This window comes from Aquila chrysaetos, chromosome 7, assembly GCF_900496995.4.
Source record: "Aquila chrysaetos chrysaetos chromosome 7, bAquChr1.4, whole genome shotgun sequence".
In the NCBI taxonomy this organism is placed as follows: Eukaryota; Metazoa; Chordata; class Aves; order Accipitriformes; family Accipitridae; genus Aquila; species Aquila chrysaetos.
Window position 1 is genome coordinate 6,775,833 of NC_044010.1, and position 18,371 is coordinate 6,794,203.

At 39.1% G+C, this 18,371-nt stretch overlaps 1 protein-coding gene across 1 annotated transcript in view; it reads left to right on the forward strand.

Annotated features, from left to right (window-relative positions):
- CFAP44 (cilia and flagella associated protein 44) overlaps window positions 1-18,371 on the forward strand; it is a 46,769-nt gene that overhangs the window by 15,599 nt on the left and 12,799 nt on the right. The window contains exons 13-25 of the mRNA XM_030020045.1: window positions 1,172-1,266; window positions 3,769-3,978; window positions 5,540-5,650; window positions 7,368-7,520; window positions 9,392-9,613; window positions 10,095-10,237; window positions 11,138-11,408; window positions 13,369-13,424; window positions 13,861-14,023; window positions 14,355-14,485; window positions 15,420-15,613; window positions 16,017-16,182; window positions 17,132-17,309. Coding sequence (XP_029875905.1) covers window positions 1,172-1,266; window positions 3,769-3,978; window positions 5,540-5,650; window positions 7,368-7,520; window positions 9,392-9,613; window positions 10,095-10,237; window positions 11,138-11,408; window positions 13,369-13,424; window positions 13,861-14,023; window positions 14,355-14,485; window positions 15,420-15,613; window positions 16,017-16,182; window positions 17,132-17,309 — 2,093 coding nt within the window. The remainder of the gene's footprint in view (window positions 1-1,171; window positions 1,267-3,768; window positions 3,979-5,539; window positions 5,651-7,367; window positions 7,521-9,391; window positions 9,614-10,094; window positions 10,238-11,137; window positions 11,409-13,368; window positions 13,425-13,860; window positions 14,024-14,354; window positions 14,486-15,419; window positions 15,614-16,016; window positions 16,183-17,131; window positions 17,310-18,371) is intronic.

Consider the following 18,371-nt stretch of genomic DNA (forward strand, 5'->3'; position numbering starts at 1 on the left):
TGTTTTGAACTGAAGTTGTGTATTTGCTCTTGAAAAGTCACTTCACAGACAATTGTTATTCCTGGGATCAGTTCTTTAATAATTAAGACAAATCACTAATGTTTTGAAATAATGCATTAAGACTGCTTCATCTTAAAAGCCTGGGATTTTAACGAGAGAAGTTTTTGATGGGAAACTTTGTAAATTCTGTTCGTTCTGAAGGAATGGCTGAAAAGATGAGACATTTGGTTTGAATAACAGCACTTGTATTCAAGGCTCTGGATCGATAAGTGTTGGGATTTTTGTTTTGTAAGGAATTACATACATCTCTAGCATTATGTAAGTCATTGTAAATATTAATATTTGTGGCTTGCTTAGAAAATGCAATAGCTATCATGCTCTCAACAACAGCTAACATGTAATTACAGACATATTTATTTAACTTATATAAATATTGCAATTTAGGCCTCTCACAGTTAGCTTTATCATGCTTTGAAAGAAGAACCACTGACCAGAACATTAACAATGTCATTTACACTTCTCAGAAAATGCTACAAGGTCTTTAACTCAACTCTTGTCAGCAGTATCTTGTCATTTGTCTGTGTTGTACAATGTACATGCTCTTCTAGCCTGAAGACAAACTCCTACCAGTTGAGCAAATGACACTTAGGATATATGCCAGCTGGAATGGAATTTTATGCAGACCAATATGTGTGTCTATGAATCTGTTAGTTTCACCTCTGGTGAAATTGGCTTTTCTTTGGACAGTCTCCCATTTTCATCTATTTAAATATTTTCCTCCCTAGGCAATCCCAAGTAGTAGCGTATCATCTTTTCCTATGTTGTCAGTACAGATTTTTCCCTACAGTATGCCACGGTTCTGTGATTACTTGAAAATTACACATAGTGGTCAGCATGGGACTTCTTATTATAACCCTCAGCCCTGAGAACTCTTGGGAGTGTGTAAGTTAAAGGGTGAAGAAAGCTTATGTTTTGTTCATGAGCACCATGCTAGCTGTGGTACTCTGTAACCACCAGTCATGTCTTTCCAGGCTGGCATTGGATACTCAAAGAGAAAAATTAATAACATTCTATCCAGCTTTTAATTCAAATAAATAGACATTTCTCCATAAATCTTAAAAAGTAAGTGTTGTTGCAAGAAATAAATTCTTACTGTCTCCTTTCCATACAGGGTCAGTGCGTATCTATGATTTCATCAGCAACAGTCAACTGAGTGAAATTAAGTTTAAACAAGGAGGAACAGCACTGATGTGGGCACCTCGTGTTGTGAGTTTTTGCTGGTGTGTTAACAAAAATTCATATGGGGCCTATGAGCCTGCCAGCATCAAGAAAGTTGCTCACCATACAAGACCTTAATGAAGTCACTGTTAGGCCATGGTGGAATTTACTGTAGTAGTATGTATATATAAGTCTGTGGAGTAGTATGTATGTATATAGTATGTTTACAGTTTGACTTTACTGTGGATTATCAGGTATCCTACTTTGTGTCTTTCTGAGATTTTAAAATCAGATCTCAGTGTGCAGTCCTAGGACGTAGTCTTAGTTTATAGACTAACAGTTTCTATTTAACCCACACGGAGTAATTATCAATTAACATGAGTTCATTAACACATTTTGAAATGACAGCCCAGACAATCCACAAACATTTGGAGATAAATCATAAAAAACTGTTGCCAGAACTGATCATTTGTGTAGTGTGGAGTCTATCACTTTTAGACATATTTGCTAATTTTAATTAAAATAGTGTCTAGTTATGTCCTTGAGGAAACATAGCAAGCCTGGTGACTTAATTATAAGCAAATTTATGGAGGAAAGTGCTTACTTGAATTTCCAAGGCAAGGGTAACACTGGGACAGTGCTCTTAACACTGTAATTCTGGCCATGCAGACTTTCAGGGATGCTGTTAGGTGATACCTATACATTCAAGAGGTAAGCTGACTGCCACAATAAATTGTACAGCATTACAAAACTGACTCAGTTCAGTTTTACAAAAGTTGGTACTAAACACAGTCTGAAAAATCAAGGGTATTTAGTTTATCTAGCTGCATTTAAAATCCTATTAGATACTTCCACATAGCTTAAGGTGCTCAAATGTGTTTGAAAATATGTGCTATTAATCTAAGAAAATTTCATCCAACATACTTTGAAGCATCCGTATACCACAATATCCTCATAGGCAAGCTAGCAACATACAGGTTAGATAAGTGAACAGTGACATGGATTTAAAACTGCCTGAACAGCAGGGCCCCAGGGGGTAGTGATCAGCAGCACAAAGTCCAGTTAGAAGCAAGCCTCCAGCAGTGTACCCTAGGGGTCATTTTGGGTGCCAATATTCTTCATTAATTACCTGGACACTGGAACAGAGTGCACCCTCAGCAAGTTCACAGGTTACACAAAACTGAGATGAGCGGCTGGTACTCTAGAGGGTTGTGCTGGGATATGGACAGGCTGGAGAATTGGGCTGAGAAGAATCTCATGAAATTTGACAAGGGAAAATGCAAAGTCCTGCATCTGGGTAGGAAGAACCCCAGGCACCAGTACAGGCTGGGGGCCCACCAGCTGGAAAGCAGTTCTGCAGAGAAGGATCTTGGGATCCTGGGGACACCAAGCTGACCAGAAGCCAGCAGTGCCAGAGGTCCAACAGCATCCTGAGCTGCATTAGGAAGGGGCATTACCAGCTGGTTGAGGGAGGTGATCCCTCCTCTTTACTCAGCACTAGGGAGGCCAGATCTGGAGTGCGGGCTCCCTAGTAGAGGAAAGATATGGAATTAATGGAGTCAATCACAGAGCCATAAATTTGAGGTCCATGAGTGACTCCTCTTGGTCATTTACTGAGTAATGCTATTGTACACTTGCTTATTACAGAGGGGCTTTTTAAGATAAGACATTATGGGCTGATTTTCCTAGATAACAGGAAGACAGTTACCCCCAGCTCCCTTCTGAACAATAAACTTTTTCATACCTAAGATCATACTTTTGCCAATTGGTCACAGAGCTTATCCATTCACTCTCATCTCTTCACACAGCAATTCTCCTTCTGGTGTGCATTAATAATGATCTGTGCCATGTCTGGAGATGGCTCAGCTTGTACATTACTTCAAGACACTACCATGTATGGCTAATATCAGCTAAATATGCAAGTCCAGCTAGATCCAGCTAAAACACCAGCCTGTTTCTGCTAACTCTTCTCTCTCACAATTCAAGCCTGTTAGCAGTTGGCTTACCTACAGGGCCTATGATAAAGACTCCACAGCCTCCTCTTTCCACCTCAAGTAGCTGTCCCTGTTGACAACTGTACTTTACATGGAGTCAGCCAGACCCAAGTCTGTGCCCTCACCTCTTCAAAAATCATACCCACATTTGATGCCCAATATTATATTCAGGATAATATAATAATTCCTTTTTTGAGTTCCAACTCTTGTCCTTAAGAAGCTATTGATATATTTGTATATCAGTATGAATTACCTCTTCCTCAGATGTTACAACCACATCCTCATTAACATTTCCCGTCTCAATGGCATGTTATCAGTAAAAAACCCCAAAACAATCCAAACCAAAAAATAATTCCCAGTCTTCCCATTCCTTTTACAGTAGCATATTAGAGAGAATAAACAACAGTTCCCATGTATGAAACACTCTTTGTGCTTTAGCAACACTTCCATGTAAGATGAGTTACAGGTTAACACCAGAGCATGTGCCATACAGATTCCTATTCTAAGCTCTCTGGTGTACACTGTGATTTTTTTTTCTTCATTCTTCCACTCAAAGGTAAATCCTAAAGGAGGTCTAATTGCTGTGGGCTTTGAAGATGGTGTTGTCCGAATAATTGAAGTTTATGATCCCAAAGGACTGCCCATTCTTGCAGGACAGACCAATACAGAGAATGCAGAGATAAATCTGAAACACGTTTTCAAACCTCATGCTACTGCAGTTACAGCCTTGGCATATGAACGAAATGGAGATGTGCTTGCCACAGGGGTATGTATCACTTCTTTTGGTTATTTTTATTAAGCCATAAGTGTAGAGATTATTTAACAAGAAAAGGTAAAGTTTGTTTACTGACAACACAGTTATACTTCTGTTACTGCTGTTGATTGCTTCTTGTAGTTCTCTGCAGTGCTGGGGGAAGAGGAGGATCTGTTTGCACTCACATTTGTTTTCTGAAGGAAAGCAACCATGCAATTCATACAATTCATTTTGTGAATTACTGGACTGTTTAGTGTGAATACTGTAATCCGCTTTGAAGATGGATTTGGTTCATTTTGGAATTGGTTTAGTAATATCTTGGAATTAGTAAAAGCAAGTCCATTTGTACACCACCTTGGCCGCACTCCAGCTGCTACCCAGCACTGCTTGGCCTTAGAACAATATTGACCAGTTGGTTTGTCAGTGTGCCTGCTAGTCTTTGAGATGATTTCCAGTCAATATTGTCTCTCTTTGTAAAAGCTAGCCTTCATCCACGATCAGTGCATTTGCAGTTACATATTCCTTGAACTGGATCACCATGCATTTCACTTAATGCAGGATTTAAGCTGCCATACTGTTGTGGTTTAACCCCAGCTAGCAACTAAGCCCCACACAGCCGCTCGCTCCCCCCCCCCAGCAGGATGGAGGAGAGAATCAGAAGGGTAAAAGTGAGAAAACTGGTGGGTTGAGATAAAGACAGTTTAATAGGTAAAGCAAAAGCCGCACGCGCAAGTAAAGCAAAACAAGGAATTCATTCACCACTTCCCATGGGCAGGCAGGTGTTCAGCCATCTCCAGGAAAGCAGGGCTCCATCACGCGTAACAGTGACCTGGGAATACAGATGACACAACTCCGAACATCCCCCCTTCCTCCTTCTTCCCCCAGCTTTACACGCTGAGCATGACATCCTATGTTCTGGAATATCCCTTGGGTCAGTTGGGGTCAGCTGTCCCAGCTGTGTCCCCTCCTGACTCCTTGTGCCCCCCCCAGCCTCCTCGCTGGTGGGGTGGGGGGAGAAGCAGAAAAGGCCTTGGCTCTGTGGAAACACTGCTCAGCAGGAATGAAAACTTCCCTGGGTTATCAACACTGTTTCCAGCACAAATCCAAAACACAGCCCCATACCAGCTACTGTGAAGAAAAGTAACTCTACCCCAGCCAAAACCAGCACACACACGTCATGTTAAACACCAGTTCTGGATTTTCTTGCTATCCAGGGAAATCAGCCTGTGCTGTCTTATCTGAAAAATCGGGCCTGAGCCTGAGCTTTAAAGGAGCTCCTGGGGCAATGGGCAGAAAGCACATGGCTAGGGTGCCAGATGAGGCCCATCAGGACAATTAAGGGCTATGGGTGCACTCAGGGCCCTGGAGCAATGTGGGCAGCATTTTTATTTCCTCCCTGTAATCATCAAGGAAAGCTAATTTTAAGTTCCAATGTACTTGTAAGTCCTCCTGTTGAGGCACAAAACATTTAAGTATGTGTTTATGTCGTGAAGTACTTACAGTCTTTCGAATTTTTGGTCAGCTTTGATTCAGTCATCATCTTTGTTTTGTTTTTTTTTTTTCTCTCTCTCAGAGTAAAGACAAAACTGTTTTCTTTTTTGCTGTTGAAGATGAATACAGGCCAATTGGATTCATCTGTGTCCCTGGGCCTGTGCAGGCATTACAGTGGTCTCCACCTTCTCATGTGAGTAATACATGTTTGTTTTCTTTCCTTCCCTACAGTATTAAAATGTCATTTTGAAAAGAACTTCCAATGAAAATAGATGAAGATCCATGACCCTAGCCATGTTCTCTATAGACAATGCAAAAAATGTTTTGCTACTTTGTTGTTCATGCTGCTTCAGAATGACAGGTTCTGTGTAGCTGTATCTCTGGTTCAGTCACTTTGAACATATTTTGGACTTTGGATAATAAAGAGCAGAAGCATGTGCAAACCACCAAATTTTGCTCAGCTTTTTGAGTTCCTGCCTTGAAGAAACAAGCCTGTGCCGTAGCTTTTGGAAGGTCTTAGTCTTCTTTGATAACAGAGTTATCTGAACATTATTGCCTCTTCCTCTTGCCCATATTAAAACAGGCTTTTGCAAAGCTTTCAGACCATATTAAGAAAGATTTTGTGTGCTTCTTGGAATTCACACTCTGTGTTTGAAGTGTGTCAGTGACATATTTAAATAGATTCTTGCTAATATTTTAAAAGTTTTATAAGGTTAGAGTAACATCTGAAATTTTGGTTGGTCCAGTATTCTTATTTAGAAGGGACATTGTTTGTTATATTTAGATGGTGACAAAGTGGCCAGCAAGATATGTTATACTGGTGCACAGTGGCAAAGTGTAGCTATTATTGCTTGTTCATGGGAACTGATAAAAACTGCATTGGCAAAAGAGCTCTTGCTGGTATGAACCGTATCTTACTGCAGAAATGACAGATCTTGATCTGACAGTCGCATTTTGAGTCCTTTCCTTGAGGACAAGGTATTCCTACTTACTAAAAAAGCACCCATCATGCCTTTGATGTGTTAGGTTCTCTTTGAGTAATTTTGTCTACCGGTGTCAGATCTCCACTGCTAGATATGAACACTTAATCAACATAGTAGAAGCATCTGAGTGTTACACTACTTCTTGTCTCTTTAAAAAAAAACACCTTGATGATTAAATACTATACATTTAATGAATGTATTTGTAGGGCTGAGATTTTATAGACATAAGAACCGTATCTTTTCTAGTTAAGTAGTAGTTCCATGGTAACTCTAATATACCCCCTTTGTACGTTTTTAGTGATGGGTCAGATAAAATAAGCCTCTCTCTATTCTCCAGATGGCTTGAAAAATTGAAACTAAGTACAGATTTGCCTTTTAAAATCTCAAAACACTAAGTAAGTATTACCCTTACCTCACCTATTCTTCCTAACTTTTCCTTTTAAAGGACCTGGCAGGTACCAGCAAAGAACAAACAAACTCAAAGCTAAATAGCATTTGGCAAGATTCTGAGCCCAGTCTTGAAGGTATAAGGGATTTATTAGTATAGAAACATATGAACTTTCAAGCAATTATCAAAACAAAACCTCTGCTCCTAACTTTTGGGTCAGATCCATCCTTTAATTTAACCAAGCTCCCAAAATATCATTGTGCTGCTTCCAGGCTAGACAGTGTCAGAATGACAGCTGTTCTGTATATGGCAAGGACTTCTTCAATTGCTTAGCTTTGCCTAGCATACATAGTATAAAAGAAACTCAGTGATTTCTGATGTCCATTTAAAAGTGTCCATTTAAATAAGAGCATAGAGTTAATGCCTCCTGGCTGGAGTTTCGCTTTGTGCCTATGCATCTTCTGACTAACTTTTTCCCATTTCTCTCAATTCCACATATACATCTGCCCTATACTTGTATTTTTTCTGGTTTTGTACAGGTGAAGAGCATGCTGCTCATCCTTTGTGAGAATGGCTTTGCTCTCCAGGTTCCTGCCCCTGTCCCTGAGGAACAGGATACAGTGTCCACCTATCAAATAAAAAACCTGCCGATGCAGTACTTCCATTTTTATAGCGTTAAATCCCGAATCAAGGTAAAGAACTCTTCTGTGGAGGAATTTCATGTTCTTCATGTGCCAGAGGACAAAACTACCCAAAAAGCTTTCTAGTCCCTATACTGCATCATAGGATTTTTGCTAAGCTTCTTGAACGGGAAGGTCAGGTAGAGTCCCTTTGTGGCTGAGTTTCAACATTTGAAATTACAAATTGTTGTTTGTTTATTCAAGTGGAACATACACCACACTGAAAGCATGATGTGCATTTTGATTAGAATTAAAAGATAGCATTGTGAAAGGGAAAGATGGTATAGCACATTAGTTCTTAAAATATTTTCATTTTGGTAATTTTCAGAAAAAGTAGGTTTCTAGTGGTTGATGTCAGCCCTGTAGGAAATCCCTTTGAACAGTCATAAAACACCCATGTGGTTACTTTGAAGCAAACATGAAACATCCCTTTTTTTCAGCAGTTATATATTTCTGATTTTTTTTAAAATGTTTTAATAATTTTAAAGGTGTGTTTTTTTATTTCTGAATGAGAATTAGCATTTTAGAAGATATGCAGGGCCAAAGGAAAAGAGTTATGCCAGCTTTCAGCTATCATTAATTTTGTGAAATTAAAAAGCAAGCTGATGTTAGGCTCAGGAGTAGAGCTCCACTGAGCAGGCTCTCAGTCCCATGTTCAATCCACCACAATCCAACAGCCTCTCTGATTCTGTTCTTAACCTGTGATTTCTCTGCTTTCTCTAGTAATTGCTGCTGTCTTCTGAGTGGTGCATTACTGAATGTCAGGCAAAGCCTCATTTCTTGTTAAAACTAGGAGGAAGTCAGTATCCAGGAGAAAGATTTCTTGGTGGTTTTCTCACAGGAGGAACCACAAGAATGATCACAAAGCTAGCATACATATGTAAGGAAAGATTGAAAGAATGTATGTGGAGTTTTTTGGGGGTGTTTTTGTTTGGTTGGGTTTTGGGTTTTTTTAGTCAAAAGAGAAGAATATTGTTGGGAGACACTATAAATCTTTAAAAATAAAAAAGGTTTCTACAGGGAGAAAGAATATTAATTGCTCTATTTTTCCTCTAGGAATAGATCAATAATTAATAAGTTGCAACAAGGATGTTTTAGACAAGATGTAAGGAAAGATTTCTAACAGTAAGGGTGGTGAAGCACTGAAATAGTTTGCGTAGGCTGTCAGTCCCCATAGCAGACTTTTAAAGGGTAGGTCAAACAAACGTCAGCCGATAATATTTAAAGTTTAGCTGATTCTGCTTTCGGGCAAAAGAATGCTCTTTTGAGATCCTTTCCAGACCTTTCTCTATGATTTGCTATCTAATATCTTCTTAGGAAGATCCTGTTTTAGAGAATGTTTGATATTTGTGTATGCTAAAGTAGGCTTGAAAGGAAAGGGAGGTTTAAATATTTTATAAATCCAAAAATGTCTTTCCTTCATTGTTCAGAAGGAGAAAAGTCCATTACAGTTTCTCTTTTTACTCTACATCAATGATGCATTAGAACTTGGGAATCTGAGTTCAGCTTTCCAGTGTTTTTCTTTCTTCTGGGCAGGCAGAGGACAGGGCTTCGGAGTTCTGCAGAAGTAGTATGCTAATAGTGGTTAATTTGGGGAATAATCCCTCTGAGGAAATGCTGGTCTGCTTCTCAAGGAGAATGGTTTCTGTTTCAAAGGAGCATGAGTTAAAATACTTCAGAGGGGGGAAGTGGGGGCATTTCCACGGGAGACTCCCGTGAAGTCTGGTTGATCTCTGCTTAGTTGAAGGAAAAGATATTTCTCTAGATATTCTGTATATATAATGCCAGGACCACCTTGGATTTCATTTATGGGACTCCTTTAGTCAGTAACGCATAGAGTGCCTTGGTTTCATGTCTCCATGTTTCTCTACTTGTTGTAATAGCTGGAAGAGGAGATTGCACTGAGAGAGAAAAAAAAGCATGAGAAGGAGAAAGCAAAGCTTGAATGGATAAAGCAGCAACAGGAGATGGGAAAGGAGATAGAAGAAGAAGAACCTGAAGAGGAACCCGAAGAAGAGCCATTGCCACCTCTCTACATACCAGAGGAGCCCAGTCCCATCCTCTGTGGGTTTTATTCAGCACCAGGAAAATTTTGGCTTTCCTTGGTAAATCAATTTTTATTTCATATTGATGGGATTGCAAGATGTGGCAACATTCCCTTCACATCTGGGTGCCTTAGAAAACTGACTATTTGAAACCTGTTATCTCTGGGACATGGAATCCCCTTCATACTTGATAGTTTCAGTGGTCTTTGTGAAGTACCTCAGTAGTGTCACTCCAATTCAGATTGTTCGGTAAATTTCCATTAGGTATGCTTCTTGGTGATGCCTGAATGGGCACAAAGACTAAGCTGTTCCATCACAAGCAGAAGGTAGAATTTAACATAATGGTACGATGGCTTGTAATGCCAGTGATCGTGACAGATTTTTCTCTGTGGGCAAATAGGATCTCTAGATGTTTGGAAGTAACATTTTCTAACCCATAGTAGATCATTAAGAAAGGAAGAATTGTTCTGAAAATTGTATTTACCTGGTCAGCTGCTTCAGTGTCCTTTTGTTACCATTTCTTTATGGTCCTTCTCTTCAGGGTGGGTATGACTCAGGGTTCCTCTATCACTGTGAATTCTCCTCAAATCACGAAGACGACCCTGAAAACAGGCAAGATGAACCCTTTGAAGTGATTGCTATTGAGGACACCGACAACAATCCCATCCACCAAATCTCCTTCTGGTAAAACATTGTAGTGTAACAGCTTCGTGATAAAACTTGATGAGATGGAACTTGGAAGGGAGGAGTGTACACTGCTTTGTCCCCTTTTAATTGTGGGTCAGCTGTAGTACACAGGAACTCTCTCTGGTTTTCCTGGCACTGAGTTTCACTTAAAATTCCTCATGGACACAGTTGGGCACTGTGTCTGACAGAATAATTTGAAAAGCCCTTCAAAGATGAAAATGTCTGATTTCTAATTAAGTACTGATTAGGACTCAAGCATCCTAGACTGCAGATCTCCAGGAGACCCATTAGAAGTCTCTGCAAATTGCGATCATCAGAACAGCAGTTATTTTTGGTAGTTAGCAAAGAGAGGACACAGTTAGCCCTCAAGGAGAACATGGAGGGATCAGTCCATTCCTCTTGTGCAAAGAATACAGGCTGCTCAGGATATTCTGTGAACAGTACGAATGAAAAGGGTAAACTGTTTTCAGACTCCCAATATTATGTTCCCTGTAAGGCTAGGCATGATCTGCATCTAAGGAAGCAGGTTTAGTTCAGGCTTTAATCTACAGCTGGCTGCATTCACCACCATCCATACTAGATGAAGAGCAGGGAGAGAAAACTTTTTTCTAGCTCTGAACCTGGTGTCTGCTACACTGCACAACTCAGGGCTAAGACCAGTTACATGATACCCAGCAAGTGCTGGAACATTCCTGAGCAGCCAGTTAGCTGGAAAAAAGTTTCTAGTAGTATCACACATATGTTTTAAATGGTCCAAATACTTTGCTCCTAGCTTACAAACTTGGGAAGGCTACATTTATTCAGATATATTAGCTCTTCTAAAGAATTATCACATTTTGAGCTGTGGCCTTGTTACAAGTTGCCTGTTATTACTGTTTCTTGTTGCTTATTTGACAGTACCAGCAGGCTACTGATGTTCTGTGGGATGCAGAATGGCGCACTGCGTGTTTATCCCCTCCAAGATAAAGACCTCTCAGTGAATACCCTAAAGGAATACTGGTCCTTCAATGTACATGACAATGATTATGGCCAGATCCAGGGGATCTGTTCTAGTTACGATGATAGATTTCTGATTACCTGTGGTGGAGATGGAAACATTTTTACTTTCAACATCTTGTCTCCAGAGGATGTTCACAAAGAGCTAAAAGCCAAAATCCCCTCTCCTAGGGTAAGCTGCTACCATCTTTCACTGAATTAGGCCTATTTACTGTGAAACTATTGTAGATGGGCAAAATGCAATTCAATTATTTGGCATCATAAATCTTTCATAGCAAAAGCTGAAGTTTCCCAAACAATTTGGAAGAATAGTTCTTGCAAAACATTCCCTTATAAACAGGCACTATGACTGCATTGTTCCTTCTCAATGTTTTGTGTTTTTCTCCAAATAAACATTGTATGTGTTGTTCATATGTAATAGTCTACTAGTCTTTTCCCACTCATAGGTGTAATCATGCATATTCCTAGAATGAAAGAACCACAAAGATTTTTTATACTTAATACCTGTCTTGGATTAATTCCAGTGAAGTATGATTCTGCTTTGGATGGGGATTCTAGAAATCGTGTTGGAGAATACCAAATGTGTAGTTTCTCAGTGCATCGAGTACCATTCATATGTAACTCACAAGCTGGATTTTTTAAATTTGCAAAATAGCACAGCGTGATGCTGATCCTGTTTATTTTTCATTCTTGGACAGCATTAGCAAGTAATGATTTTACAGGTGTTCTGTAATCACTGTAGATCTCATCACCTTTAGCATGTTTGAACAGATGACACTGGAACTCAATAACAGTTCTACTGATAATACACAAGAGAGAAGTGTCAACTCCCCTACTGAAAATGTTCAGACTTCATCGAGTTTTTTAAAAATCTCTTGAATGCCTGAATTAAACAAATATAACTTGAAAGAAGCAGTGAGACCTGTTGAGTAAAGAAGTGCCGTCATGCACAATGAATTTTCAAGTAGATATAAATTCAGTACAGTTTAAAAATCTTGAAAGTGACCACATAAAAGAAATTCAACTTTTAAATATTTTTAATATTTGTTGGTAACTATGTTTTGAAAGATGCTTGATAAGGGAGACGGAGAGGAAATTGTGATTTTTGTCATTTAGTTAAATTGTTCATGACTAGTTGGAATTCTTTAGCAATATCACAAGAATATATAGTACTGAGAATAGACTCAAAATTATTTTCTTAAACTAAGTGAATGATTGGAACATGTGATATCAGAGCCTTGCTAGCTCCAGTATTACAAGTAGTGATTAATTTACAATTATAAAGCATATATACAGTTTTATCATTTTGAGTATGTAAGTAGCTCCATATAAAGATCTTTATGGTCAATTTCTATTGTTCAGGCTAGCAACATTGCTTAATGACCATCCTAATAGAGCTTTTCCCTTATCAAAGTATATCTTCATTAAGTATCTATTCTAGTTTTAAGTCATGTGGAAGATTTTAAAAATTCCATCTTCATTAAACTTAATGAGATTCTTAGAGAATCAAATACAAATCCTCTGAAACTAATTGAGTTAAATTACAGATCAATTTAGTATGACTGTATTCACTGTAGGATGATAGGCCCCCCTCTTTTTTTAGAGCACGACTGCCTAGGGAAATGAGGCTTGTGCGACTGCAGTGTCCATCCATCTGTCATTCTTCACAGCTAATAATTGTGAACCCATTATGCAGTCAGCAGAAGCAAACCAGATTAATTACACATGTAACTTGGAATTAGCCCAGGATATGTTGTCTCTTGTCAATGTGGCAGTGAGGGGAGACAAGAGAATTGGGTTTGGGGGTAGAGAACCAAAGATGTTATGAGACAGAGTGAAGTTAGGACAAGCAATGGTGTAATGGTTGATGCTGATGGGGAGGATGTAGAAGCTGTGTTCTCTGTCCCTCAAAACTATGCTTCATTAGTTCTTTTAAATGTAAACCAACTTAACTGCTTTTTCTTGAAACATTAAAACCTGATATTTAAGGCCCATACAGCAATATTGATCATGAAAGTTTCTTTTGGTTTTGTGAAAGACAATGGGAGCTCTGTCTTAATGTTTGTAAAAGCTTTATTGTCTGTTGAAACTATTATTGTTTGTTTAAAGACAGGACAATGTTTTTATTCCAGAGTGGTCTTGAGAAGGAGAAGGCTGCTGAAGACATTGAGGATCCCAATGCCTACAAGTAAGAGATGCTTGGATAATGATGAAAGAGATTTTCAGGTGTTGGTAGCTCTTTCTTCAGACCATGTATTTCTTTTTGCCTCCTCAGAGGAGGAAGAAGCTGATCACCCTGAATTTGGGTCATTTCCTTGTTACACACAAAGTTTTTTCAGTCTTTCCCTCCATTTTATCTACTTTTCTGTGGTAGTAATTCAAATATGGTATTCTGAGACTTACTTAACTTCAAACTACAGAGACAACACAAGGTCAAGGTCAAAGCCACGTGATGTTAGGACTGTACAAATATACAGGAAGATGATTCCTTTCTAAGTTACCTTAAGAGCCATTGAGTTCACTGGGAGTTTAAGGCTGTCAAGGAAATCTAAAAGGTTACATAAACTGTAATCTTTCCTCTCTTCCACTGAGAGAACACTATTTCCTTTTTCATGCATTTTCAGCATTGAGGAAGTCAAGCAGAAAAAGGAGTATGAACGGATAATGAAGGAAGCTGAAGAAAAAAAAACCAAGAAAAGAGAGCAGTTAATTGCACTGAGGCATGAGTTTCTTCTTCTTCTTCAAAAGAATCAGGAGTTGCCCAAGCACATGCAGCTGCACAGAGAGGTACCTCTGGTTTTTATAAGGGTCATTTACCTTTAGAGGGATCTTCTTCTAAAATGTTGCTACCCAATGTGTTGGGGCCAAAGATGTCCAACTCTTTGGATTAAGGTAGTTCTATGAATATATAATTTGCTCAGACTTCTGAATCACAGCTGGTGAATTGTGACATTTAAGAAGCACGTGGGAAAAATGTGGTTCTCTATGGAGGTCTGAATAGCTCCTGAAATAAATGATTGTGTTGATGTGCACGGAACTCTGGCATCTGGGCAAAATATTTATTACCAAAACCTAGTAGCCAAGATAATGTGATGCTAGGTTTTCTATCTTTCTGCAGCAGTTTGAGATGGACCATAGGATCTTTGAGGAGCTGGATAGGCAGACAGCACAGAGAATCCAGTTAGTGCAAAAGGAGCTGGCTTGGGAGCATGAGAAACACTTGATTGGACTGCAGAAACTGCGAAATCAGTAAGTATCACTTTTCTTCCACTTCTCCCTCTGACCTTGCAAGGGGCTTATCATTTACAAAGTTATACCTGCCACAAGGAAAAAGAATGCAATTTTTTTTCCTCATATAATCAATATTTCTTCTGTTCTGTTATGATTCTGTTCTTATTTTACTTGGGACATACACAAGAGTATATATTGATATTTGGGTGTACTTACTTCTTTTGAATCTTTGATAAAAATTCAGATGTTCAAATCAAAGAAGTAGCATTCTGATTCATTTCTATATGAAGAAAACTGGGGGGGTGTTGAGACTAAATTTGCCTGGGTTTTTGACAGTAAGTTCAGTAAGAACCAAGAACTTCTACTGAAACTTTGAAGAACAACCTGTGAAATGAACCCCTGTTTTTCAGGCACGTTGCATGTGTGTCAGATATTTTAGTGTCATTGCTAACACAATGTTCCCTATACAGTTTAAAGTTAGGAAATGAATTTTCTCAAGAAAATGTGAGGTGCATTTTGGGTTGGTTTTCTTAAATCTAAGTATATAGCAAAAGATAAATTCCTAAAAATAAATACACGATAGAAACAATACACAATGAAAAAAACCAACCTTAGGCACATAGAGTGTGTGACTGGGGAAAAGACTTGAATGAACATGTTTTTAATCACTCCTAAATAGAAGATGAAAGATATTCTCATGAAGAACCTGGTGTAAGTTTCAATATTGGGAGAGGTCTTAATATATTATTCTTGAGCAACTCCATTCCTAGATTGGATAAAAGTCAATAGATAGTGTCAGATGTCATCATGCTATTACTTAATGACTTGTGAATTTACATGTAATGATTGTATGTGCAATAAGTAAACTACATTATTCATGTCCTTTTGGTCAAGGCAAAATGGTAGGTTGTGCCTACTGACATCAGATGGTTTGTCTAATTTGGCTTTTCAGGTTTCGAGACTCACTGGAATTTGGCACTGTTGTTGTTCATGCTATTCAAAGCAATCATCAGATTTCCACCTACAGACTTCTAGCAATGTCTGAGAAATACTACCAAGATAAGGAACGTCCATCATGGAAGAAGACAGTACTTAAGCAGGCATGGAAACAAGCAGAAGAAAGGGAGACTGTCACAGAGACAAGGCGTATGCATAGGTCTAATGATGACCATTTAAACCTTATCAGTAATATGGTTTCTGTCTTTCATCTCAGTTTGTTTTCCTGAGTCCAAGCTAAAGAAATTATAATTTCTTCAGGTACAGGTAAAGAAATATAACTCTGGTATCTTTTTCAGTACCTGCATACATAGTTACACACATACATAGTTTTCCATGTTTAGGTCAACATCAGCAATTGTCTGTCAACCCCGTGGGTAGAATGTGACTAAGAATCAAGTCAAAGAACCCAAATACATTCAGAACATCCACTACACTGGAACTATACTGATTGACACCAGCTCTACAGGAGCTGTCCCGGGCGTTTCTGGTAGTTGGGACTGCACTGTGCTGCATGGTATTTACATCTTCACGTGGTTATTTTTTGGTCCAGATGCCAGCATTTTTGAGGGCGAGGCAGAAAAGCCGAAGACGTCAGAGGTTCGAAAGCCAACCACGCGTTATATAGAAAGCAAACATGAGCAAATCAGAAGAATTGTTGAGAAATCTGACAAGGTGAAAGCTAAGATCATGAAGAGGAAGGCAGAGTGGGATGAATTGTGAGTCTTGAACTGGACTCTGGGCCCTTTCAGTTCTGCTTCTTATCTGAGGTCAAGTAATGCTATTTAGCTGTCATATGGCACTATAATCTCTCTGCCTAGTTTTTTATATTCCTAATGGTTGTAATTAAAATAGATGAGTTTTCATGTATCTCTGAGTCTCAAGAGAGCATTGAAAACTTTCGGTTAGTTTTTATGGTTCTTCTAAAATATTAAAAAACTTGAATTCAGCTAGGTAGCTGCATCTTCAGATAGGGAGTAAAAAGGTGTCTAAATCGATCATGGCTGAGGGACACCTAGACCATTACAGTCAACTCTCTGTCAACCCTGCCAGCACCACATAGAGCAGATGCTGTAACAGCTGGGTTAGGTCGGTTGTGCTAACATCATGGCCATTATGTGAGTGTTTGTGATATGCCTTCATGTTCCATGCTGGTCTTTATCTTGAGAGGCAAGAAAGGGGAAAAAGACATCTTTGAAAGCTCATGGAAGTACAGAAATTCTTCATTAGGAGATGAGTGACAGGGAATGGGACCAATGTAGAGTCAGAATACAAGGCTTTTAAGGTTATTAAGTGTTTCAAAATACAGAGTAGGATCAGGTATTCTCTGCTACAGGCTAGTGGAGTGTTGACACATATGGCTCGCTGAGACTCAGAGCAGCATGTAGTCACTAAACCCAGAACTCAGTCCAAGTGTAAAGGTTTAACCTGTCCCATGGCAGAGCTATGTTATAAGAGTTCTTGGGGAAAAAATTAATCTGAGGTTTTCATTCAAATGTGCAAGGGTGTTCTTCCCAAAGTAGCCATTCTTTTCTGAAAGAGCTGTGTGATTCTTGAACCCTAGCTCACCTCCCAAGCCTTGCTGCACAAATCAGAAGGTATGAAATGACCCCATTTGTTGATCTGTGCTTTCTGTCTTGAAGTTCAGCTTTGTTTTGTACCTACCAGATATAGGAGCAAACCTAGTGATGATTATGAGAATCCCAAAGATGTTGAGGCCATCAAAGAAGCACAGGAAAATATGGGATGTTATAAGTTGAAGACTGCCACTAACTACAGAGTCCCTGAACACAAGCATATCAACACTGAGAAGAAGGTGATGCAGCTTAAATCCCTGGAATTGTTGGTATGTAAACTGATTCATTGATGTGTATATTTCCTCCTTTTTGGGGGAGGGAGGATAGTGTATTAGTCACTGAAGAAATTTTTTGAAAGGAAATCAAAGTGGATGTGGGAAAAGGCCTTGAAGGACAGACTGTTGAGTCAGCTTTAGTTACAAATCAGCCTTTCTTTTGTGAACTGTTAGTGCTTCACCAAACTCAAACCTGAATCAGTCCAGGATAACTGTCAGCTGGCTCTTTTTAAACAAGAAAGAGAATTTACCTTTTCTAATACTTCAGCAGGAACGTCTGTTTTTTTGAATTCTTCATAAAGTCTTATCTAATAAGTGGTATGTTTTCCTTAAAACACTGAGCTAAATAACCCCTGCCATGAAATACCTTTACAAAAACAGGGATGTGAGCAAGGACAGGTGTTTCTAGTGTGGCCTCTCCATATTTGCACTTTGGCAATCACTGCTTCTGGGAACTAAGCACTGGAACCTTCCTGAGAAACCAGGTCTTTTGGAGCCACCTTTCTGTGATAGGACTTCTACAGCTACCACACATCTTTTAACCACAAAGACACAGGAAGCTCAAATGTTGTGCAGTATCTTTGTTGCTTTCCTTGTGACTTCTTTCCCTGTATCCTTCTTCTCACAGGAACTGTTTTTCATTTGATTTGGCTGGAGTGCAAAAGAGTGACAAATTTCTTTAGCTAAAAGAACAATGAAGAAATATATCTATTGAACTTGGAACTGTCTAGTTGCTTTTTGGTAGGAAGGCTTATTTCTTGCCCTGCTTACTGACAGAGGAGCCTCTTCACTGCATGATTTATCTTTGGCTAAGTGTAAGGTATACTCTCAGTGGTCCTGAATCTTCTCCAGTCTTAGGCTCATGAACTGGTTGCCTAATCTCAGGCACCCTCTAGGCTGCTTCACTTTGATAGCAAGGTCTAAACATTACAGAAGCAATGCTACAATCTCAGGGGATTTCTTCGATCATTTTAATCTCATGCTTGGGCTCCAGTACTTCATTGTAGTGCTGATGTTACCAGATACCCAGTGATTAACCTAACTCAATAGGACAAG